Source organism: Phytophthora infestans, genomic scaffold, assembly GCF_000142945.1.
Source record: "Phytophthora infestans T30-4 supercont1.61 genomic scaffold, whole genome shotgun sequence".
NCBI classification, from domain to species: Eukaryota; Oomycota; class Peronosporomycetes; order Peronosporales; family Peronosporaceae; genus Phytophthora; species Phytophthora infestans.
The window spans coordinates 228657-237764 of NW_003303698.1; the positions used below are offsets into that span (position 1 = coordinate 228657).

The following is a 9108-nucleotide window of genomic DNA, read 5'->3' on the forward strand; positions in this document are numbered from 1 at the left end:
GAGACCCACCGATGCCTCCCCACCATCCTTTCGCGTTAAAATTCAATCGATCAAAATGACAGGACTGCACAAAATCACAATCGCAGAGCAGGCTGCTATCGTTTTTGAAGAACCGCGGTATCATGTGTATTCCGTGTTGCGGTGAATTGAAGATTGAATGGAACGTGGTAACACTAACTGGACTTTTGGATTGCTAGAGCTTACGTAATCGAGACCATTGGAAAAGTGGAGGGGAAAAGGAATTACATGTACAACGAAGCGTTTTCAAAGCGACGAAATATTACAAAGCCTTCAGTTTTGCTCTTCTCCCTGAAAAGACTTGCACCCTGCAAAAGTCGAATTCAACTTTAACGTCTCTAGGAATTCCCACTCTCTTTTTATAATTCATACCGACTCTTCTCAACTTGGCTCAATAGCCAGCTATACATTAAGCTTTAAGGACTGTAAATCGACTTCAGTTTTAATTTTCGTTTACTTCGACGCACGAATCGAGTCCAGCGGCGAATGCATGGCCTCAAAGGCTGGACTAGGCATCATGTTGTCTCCCTTACAGCTCAGACTGATCTTCGACGCTGTTAGCGCTGGCGATTCGTCGCTCTCACCGTCTACTTGGGCGTGGAATCCCGCGGAAATTGGGTGTGTCTTGGGATCAAACACGACACAGAGTACCAAGGTGAAGGTATTGAGTGAGATGAAGACGATATTGGGCGAGATAATAAACCAGTTGTCGGACAGGATACCATACGTGAACCACAGACAATTATTCGTAAGTCCCGCGATGACCATGTGCGCGTTAATGAAGGCGGCGTATCTGTACTTGAGCACTTGAAGAAGCTTCTCCATGGGGGCTCCGTACATACAGATAGCCGAGATATCCGCAAAGATACCCATAACAGAGCCCATCCCGTCTCTTGACTGGCCCGTATGACCCAATCCTCCGACAATGGCGTAGACAGTGACGACAGTCACGATACAAGCCATAATTAACAGCACTCGGTTCACGTAGCGTCGCTGTCTTGAATGCTTCCAATAAGCAGAGAGGAAAGCCAGCGCCACGAAGTCTCCGAAGAAGTAAATCCAGAAAATTGGGAACCAATTCTCGATCATGTAGCCGTAAAGTGCCCAAATGTGGCAATTGGAGAACAAAGTCACGAGAGGGATCACAGACGCCACCCCCACATCCTTCTGCTGGGAGACGCGATAGATCAAGATGGACGGGCTCAGGATCATGACGGCGCCCGAACACGCTGCCATCGACCGGACCACAATCTCTGCTGTGCCAGTCATTTTCGCTTATACTACGTAGTAATACCGGTACCAAGACGCAATCCCCTTGTCTGGAAAATTGAAGAGTGGGGATGAAAAGACGCAAAAGCTGTTTGCAACCGACTTATGTTGCGTAACCTAAGAGATGGGAAGAACAGGCAAATTGCACAGGTCAAGATGATTGCACTGCAATCCCACGATGAAGAAGACTAAAAGATGGAGAATTTTGCATTTGTTTACACATTTGCTTTGGTTGAAATCGTCGCTAGACCTGCTAGTTACGCAGCATTTTTAATTGTGTGTTATGCAGCACATTAAGCCGCAATGGGTGTTAGGATAAGCGGTTGCATCTCGAGGTCGCTGAAGTCGTCGCCATCCCATGAGAATCGCAGCGAATCCGGGGTCATGATCGGAGTACGCTCGCTGAACACATGCGGACTATCCTCTGTAGCTGAGAATGAAGGCATGCTTCCCACAGTGAGTGGAGTTCCTTCGGCTCGCTGGTACGTGTAGGTCGTGAACCGCGCCACGCGAGACGGACGCACAGTTCGGTAGGTCGTAGGTAACTCGCCCTCCAGGTTAAGCTCTTCCTTGAAGCTGTCGACGTTCCTTATGCCGTATCCTTCTTCCAATTGGGCATCCAAGTCCATGTAGGGGGTATTTTGGCGGTAGATGAAGTAGAGCGGGAGCTGCACGCCGCTGAACACCAGACCGATAACGCTCGGGATCAACACGAACATGTCGTCGTCCACAATAGACGTAGCCACCCACATGCAGCAGTTAAGGAAGATCATAATGCACAGGTTGATAGGCACAGAAGCCGACGACTTGGTCGCCAGGACCACCTTAATCGTTGCCAATGGCGACGCGTACAGACAGATATTGATACTGGCACCGACGTAGCCCAGTGACTGCACCACTTGATCGAATGACTGCCCCGTCTTGACAGTGACGCCAAGCAACACATACAGCGTAACCAGCGCCATACCGAAGAGCGCAGCGCCGCAGGTCCGACGGGTCTCCAGTGTGTTGCGTGCGTAGCGGTAGTAGACGCTCGTGAAGACGATCCCGGCGGTCTCTCCGACCAGCGCCGCAGCGCACAACGGGAAGTAGCTGCCGGTCAGGAGTCCGTAGAGCAGCCACAAGTGGTTGTTGAAGCACATGAGCACTAGAGGGAGCAGCGCCATTTGCCCGGTCGTCTTGAACTTGTGCACCCGGTACATGTCTGGGGCTGGACTCAGGTTCATGCCGATCTGGATGGCGGCCGTCGCCAAGTGAAGTAGCGTCACAAGTGTAGAGGAGGAACCCATTGCAGTCCGAGCTTTCAGCCGGGAAGGCGAGACGGCCGAGTGACTCGACGAAGGAGGAGAGGAATCGTGCTTAGCGTTCAAATTTGAAAATGGAGATCGAGGCGAGCAAGGCAGTGAAAGATCCACTCGGCCGGAAGGAAGACGGCACGGGGTGACATTGCTTTGCTAGAATAATTTGCGCTTTGCTCGGATGGAAAGTCGCAGAATGGCACTGAGCAATGAGTCCTCATGTGTCCGGAAGTCTGAGTAGCTCCCGTCCTGAACCTTCAGGCAGAAGACTTGGTCATTGGCTCGATATTTTTTTGTGAAAAATGCTTGAGATGGTGAGATTTTAGATGGTGGAAGCATCCCTATTTGATACAGCACGCCAGCCAAGTGCATGATCACAATATTTATTTTGATGGACGCCAGGCACCCAGACGGAGTGTAGCGCCTTACGTCGCAGGCTGACTGCCAGTGGCAGTCTGCCACAGGGCATTACTTGCTCCGGATCGAATCGCGCTGTGTCCTGCTTGGTTTTAAAGCTTTCATACTCAGGGATTCGATGAGTAGGAAGTTTATACTCTTCCCGACAAGGATATTTAACTGCGGGACATCCCTCCCATAATGTGGACCATTTCCCACAATTAAAGTAGCAAGCGCGCAGCGATGCACACTACACACCGTAAAACTAGCGGTGTGTGGGATACTCCACTCTCTGATATAATTGTTGTCTATGAACTCGAGATCCGCGTTGTCACCAAGATCGGGATATCTTACAGTCAGAAGCAGCGCCACATCAAAGTGATCTCCACTCGTTGCACCGTCCAGAGCTTTGGTGGAACAGTCCTCGCTTCGATTCTTACTGAGCCACTGCACGACATCTAGATGGCCCATAGCGGCCGCCTCATCTATTGCTCTGACTGTGCATCCTTCAGGTGAGTTGTCATGCAGCCACTTGACCGCAGCCAGATGACCTTCCTTGGCAGCACCATCCATGGCTGCCGTCGAGAACTTAGCCGCAGCATGTTCGTGGAGCCACTTGACTAACTCCAGATTGCCACTGGCTGCTGCAACGTCCATGATGTCTACAGAAGGCTCCGTCCAGCAATTCTCATGAAGCCATTTCAGCACTTCAAGATGGCCGCCAGCAGCAGCAAACTGGACCGACGCAGATGTGCATATTGGGACTGTTTTCTCGAGTATTTCCTCGTCATCCGTGGCGAGTGTATCCATCGTTATCGCAGAGCTATGCAAGTATTCCATCACATGGAGATGGCCATTCATCGCGGCAATATCCATCACTGTCGTGTTGAATTGCTGCTTGGATCCAGCCGCATACAAGTCGATGCTGGAGTGACCTCTGAATTGCAGGTGAAGCCACGTGACAATGTGCAGGTGGCCATTACTCGCCGCTTTACGCATCGTGTGGTGCGTACAAGTAGCCAAGCAGTTGCTATGCAGATATTGCATAACTTCCAAGTGTCCGTTGGTTGCTGCCAAATCCATAGCTTTATACGCCATCTTCAAGCCCAGATTGCTCTCTTTTAGCCACTGCACTACCGACAAGTGGCCGTTTGCTGCTGCATCGTAGAATGCCTCGCCATCAAGATACACCATGCCTTCACTTACAAGCAGCTTCACGATCTCCAGATGACCCTGAGCGGCCGCGTTCTTGAGCGCCCATTGCTTACCAGCGTCGCGACTCTGAGTTAAGAGCCACTGTACCATAGCGATGTTGCCTCCTTCGGCTGCAAAGTAGAGACGAGGAGGCTGCCACCCTTCGGATACCAGCCATCGCACTGCGTCTACATCTCCGTGACGTGCGAGTTCATCCATCACTTCCTGGTTACTCTGCATGTAGAAGCCGTGGAACACCTCTCTGTAGAGCCACAGTACCAGATCTCCGTGTCCCCCCGTCGCTGCAGCAACGAGGGCATTGCTCTCCCAGAATTTAACTTGGTGAGGCTTTTTTGCGGCCTGGATACGAGCACCAGGCATCGACGTCTTCTTGTGCTCTTCGTGAACTTTTAGTAATAATTGAAGAATTTCTCGCTTGTCTCGTTGAGCTATTGCCTCTACAGCTTCAGGTGGCACTATACAGCCTGCGAAGTGATCCACCAGCCACTGTACTGTGCCCACGTCTGCATGTTTGCAAGCTTCGACTATTCCTTTGGAGAACTGGTCTTGATAGTAGAACTGATTGCTCCAAAGCATTCTGGATGGACACCAGCTATTCGTGGGCTGGCACCACGGATCCACAACGGTCTCTGCAGACTTGCTGATGTCCCACACTCTCCGTGGTAGCGACACGGAGCTCAAGGCACAGGCTCGAGCTAATGGCAGACTCGACGAGTAGTCGAGGTAGGCCGACAATGTATCCGTCACATGTGTGAGCTCTGCTATTCCGGGCCGCGAGCGGACTACGACGGCGACGCTGGTCAACGGTTCAGGAGCCATTTCTGAAGTGAACGTGTGGCTCCTCACACGCATGCGTGCAAGACAACGACGCGAATCTGTCTCGTCGTCAGTGACACGCCGACGTATGGGGAACACGATGGGTCCTTGCCGAAGGATGAGCTAGGAATCCTACTAAAGCAACAGAGGAAAAGCATGGACATACGTAGCTCGGCTTGATGAATGTCGGTGCAGAGTTTGTGCCGCATGCATCGGGTGGATGATCATCTAGTGGTGAGGTCGACTGCTGGTGGTGACCATGGCTGCGATGGTCGATGGTCGCGATGCACGATTTTGACAATATGGTGGTGCACGTTTTATTGGATGCTGATCTGCGACATCGCCGCAAAATTTGCAGCATTCGGAGAAGACTGATCGAGGAACTGTTGCCAAAAAAGACCGACGTATTAATAACTATCATGAGAATGAAATATATATATATTTTAGAATATTTGTATTTTAAGAAGAAAAAACTTCCACAAGCCACACTATTAATGTGACGATAAACTACAGTAGGATACATGTATTCTAATCTAGGTAATTCTAATCTAGAGTATTCTAAGGGCCGTGGGCGCGCCCCGAGGATAAGCCTGTGATTGGCTGACCTGAAGTGCAACTTTTGTGATTACTGCATCAATGCACAGATCGCGCGCCGGCCGGGATCGCGGGATCGCAGAGGCGCGGCAAACGCACAGATGATCGCTACAAGCAGGATGGAAGGCGAGACATCGTCCCGTGTACGTCGCCGGTATCTAATAGCACTACTTGTTACCACTGCTGCCATTTACCCAGCAGAACCGAGAGGGTGTATAAAGCGCCGACGCTTAAACTGGAATGTCCACAAGCAGACATCACTGCTGGAAGGTCAATTTAAGCGTTGTTACAGAATGAGTGTGGACTCCTTTGAGCGTCTGTTGATGTTAATTCGGCCGTCTATATCGCGCGATGAGCTCCAGTCTTCTCGGCGTACTGCTACAGATCCAATCTCGCCGGAGAACATGCTGCAAATGACGATTGCTTGGCTAGCCGGTAGCAGATATCACACAATTCGCTGCTTAGGTGGCACGTCTGTTTCCGTTACATATGATGTATTTCACGATGTCATGAACGCAGTTTGTGACTGCCCAGAGCTTCGCATTCAATCTCCCGTGTCGTCCGAGCAGCGTGTCCATCTTCTAGCTGACAGCTTTGCCAAGATTAGCACGGACGGGATCTTGAGTGGATGTGTTGGCTGTATCGATGGGTGGCTTTGTCAAATAAGGGCCCCGAGTGCGAGCGAGGTGCCAGATGTTGCAGCATTCTTCTCAGGGCATTATCAAATGTATGGCTTGAATGTACAGGCCATTTGTGACGCCCACTGCCGTTTTACCGGGTATTGTTTTAATTCTCCTGGAAAGGTTGGAGACTCAATTGCGTTCAAGAAGTGGAGCCTAAGAAATGATATACTTAAGTTACCTCCTGGATTTTACATCGTCGGCAACAATGCCTATCCACTATCAAACTCCTTGTTGGTGCCGTTCACGAAGCTGGAGCTCAAAGGCAAAGCGTACTCTGACTTCAACTTCTTTCTAAGTCAACTGCGCATTCGCATTGAAATGTCTTTTGGGCTGTTAGTGAACAAATGGCAAATATTTTCGCGACCACTTGTAGTTGATTTCACGAACGTTGGCAAAGTAATTAAAACGTGTATTAAGCTTCATAACTTCTGCATCAACGAGCGACTCAAGAGCGACGACACGACAGCAAACCTACGCACGGTATCGACGGAGTATCACAACCTCACCGAGAGCTCTTACCAGCCTACCGACAACTTCAATGACGCGGATGGTTTACGTAGTGACGCACAAGGCCGAATCCTCCGACAAGTTCTCGTGAGTCACATTCAAAATTTCAATCTTCGACGTCCTCGTGTGCACTAGCGGCTACCGAAAGAGCAGACTGCTGCTGCTAAAAGCGATTCAAAACATCCAACTCCAGCTGATCAATCTGCTCTTCTAGTATCAGCTTCCTCTCGGTGCACACGGCTAGAGCTTTTCCAAGTTCGTCTGCATTAATTCCTTGTTGAACGTACTGTTCACGTAGCTGCTTTAATTCGTGAATAGCTGCAACGTTGCGCTCCAGGATAGCCGTCAGTGTCACCAGCTTTTGAGCAGCTCGTTTCTCTTGAAGTAAAAGTTTTTGCTCCACCCATGTGTCTTCTTGCGTTTTACTGGACTCGCTCTCTAGCAATTCATTCACGGTCTCTATAAGCGCGGCCACCATGTCTGGTTGAAATCTTTTGCGCTTCTTTCTATTTTCTTTCTTGGACTTGTGTCCGTCGCTTTCTTTGGTTGAATCATCTTCGTCGTCGGAGTACACGTTGGCGACATAGAACTCCCGTCCAGACTGACGATGCTCGCACCACCGATCCAAGTAGTAGACATCAGCACGCCCATTGCAAAACTCCCAGAAGTCGTGGCTGTTTTGTCCAGAGGTTTTGGACCCGGCCTCAGCACGTGCAAAGTTGCTGCTCACCTCCTTCCACATCCTTTGTAACTTAGCAGCCGAATGTGAAGTCACACATGAAGCATCCACGTCTTCGAACACTCCGTCGTCGGAGATCAATGCATCGTACTCGCCGTTGTCGGTACTGAAGGCGTTGGCAACGTCGATCCAGAAGGTCGAGCCGCCCTGGTCCAGCTCATCCCTGCGGAGTTGATGGCCGGTCTCCAAGAATGAGGTGAAGAAGTTGTCGGAGAACAGGATGTTTAGGAGGCGGAACATGCAGCCTTTCGTCCTCTTTGCCTCCTCTTCGCGTTGACCTTTTGATCGTTTGCGCTGTTGACGAACCAGCACCTCGACACCTTCTTTGTTTGTATCCCATGCCTTAAGAAGTTTCACACGGTCTCCCTTGCATGTATTTTTCACGACGTTCAGTTTGCGGGCCGTGCACTCCATCTTGATCTGCTCGAGAGTCCAGTCGTTATAGTTGTCTGACGTTGGCGCGATGGTAAGTCGCTTGCGCGCTGTCTGCGGCTCCGCCACAGTCCATTTCAAGCTTGGTGCGTCCGTCATTTTGTAGTTCTGTGCGGCAACTTCTGCCATCAAGATGTACCAGATTGGTGGTACAAAATCGTTTGGAGCGCGATCTGGCTCGGAACGGCAGGATCGCGACCCGTTCTAGCCGTGAAGCATTTACCCTACCCCCGGTTCGGAACGGCCCTAACTGTGACGGGGTGGAAGTTTGTAGCCGGGTACGTAGCCCTAACTGTACCCTGGTTACATGAAGTGTGACACCTCACACTTCAGAAGTATGACACGTCATACTTCGGAATATTTGGTACAAAGTACCAAGGTCGTTCAAAGCCAACCATTGTGTAACGGGCCTGGGGTGTCCGTTACTTGCTTACACGTAGTGATGAGGAAGCGTACAAGTCCAGTGATACTGAAACCAAGTACTTAGTCTGAAGGAAAAACAACTCTGTTTTTATTTAGGTCCAGGGCAGCTTGCCCTGACCACTCAAATACACGTCAACTCCTTATTGGTTGATTATGGGTCTGGCTCCCCATATTTCAACCAATAAGGTGACGGCAGTTCAGCACTCGTGTGCTGCTGAACCTACTTTTGTAATGCAAATCTACCTACTTATGTAATGGTGTGAACCACTACAAAGAACCTATAAAACTACCTACATATGTAACTTGGGAGAGCCCATTACATCACCCCCCTCTTAAGACAGCAATCACCTAACGGGGGTGCGCTTCGGAGAACAATCGGGAAAAACTGGGAAATGGCGGAGAAGAGAACGCTTGAGAACTTGACGGGCGGAAGCTCCTGCGAAGCCCAGGAGCAGTACAATACAACTTGCGCGGACGAGAACAACATGGCGCAGCAGACGGGGGCGGCGAACCAGGCAGGAAGCGGAACAACGCGGACGGCTCCAGCGTCGGAGACGACGCTGAACAGTGGGTGGACCGCTGATATCGCACCTGAGAGCGTGAGTCGACTTGGGGTTCGGCCCGGCGTAATGAACGAGGATATGAAGCCGTGGGCGCTGTACGACTTGTCCGGGGCGGTGGCCCCGGACGCGTTGGACACCATGCAGGACCACTTTCG

General features: G+C 50.7%; 3 protein-coding genes across 3 annotated transcripts; all 3 read right to left on the reverse strand.

The window, feature by feature from the left end:
- Positions 1-598: 598 nt before the first annotated feature.
- PITG_17865 (MtN3-like protein) lies at positions 599-1287 on the reverse strand (the record flags this gene model as incomplete). The annotated part of the gene is made up of 2 exons (XM_002896359.1): positions 599-608; positions 656-1287. 2 exons carry the CDS (start codon positions 1285-1287, stop codon positions 599-601), a joined length of 642 nt encoding a protein of 213 aa, XP_002896405.1.
- A 293-nt stretch (positions 1288-1580) lies between these two features.
- Positions 1581-2812, reverse strand: PITG_17866 (MtN3-like protein; the record flags this gene model as incomplete). The annotated part of the gene is made up of 2 exons (XM_002896360.1): positions 1581-1626; positions 1696-2812. 2 exons carry the CDS (start codon positions 2574-2576, stop codon positions 1581-1583), a joined length of 927 nt encoding a protein of 308 aa, XP_002896406.1.
- A 434-nt stretch (positions 2813-3246) lies between these two features.
- Positions 3247-5015, reverse strand: PITG_17867 (uncharacterized protein; the record flags this gene model as incomplete). Its single annotated transcript, XM_002896361.1, has 2 exons — positions 3247-3273; positions 3336-5015. The coding sequence occupies 2 exons, from the start codon at positions 5013-5015 to the stop codon at positions 3247-3249; spliced, it is 1707 nt and encodes a 568-aa protein (XP_002896407.1).
- Positions 5016-9108: the final 4093 nt, after the last annotated feature.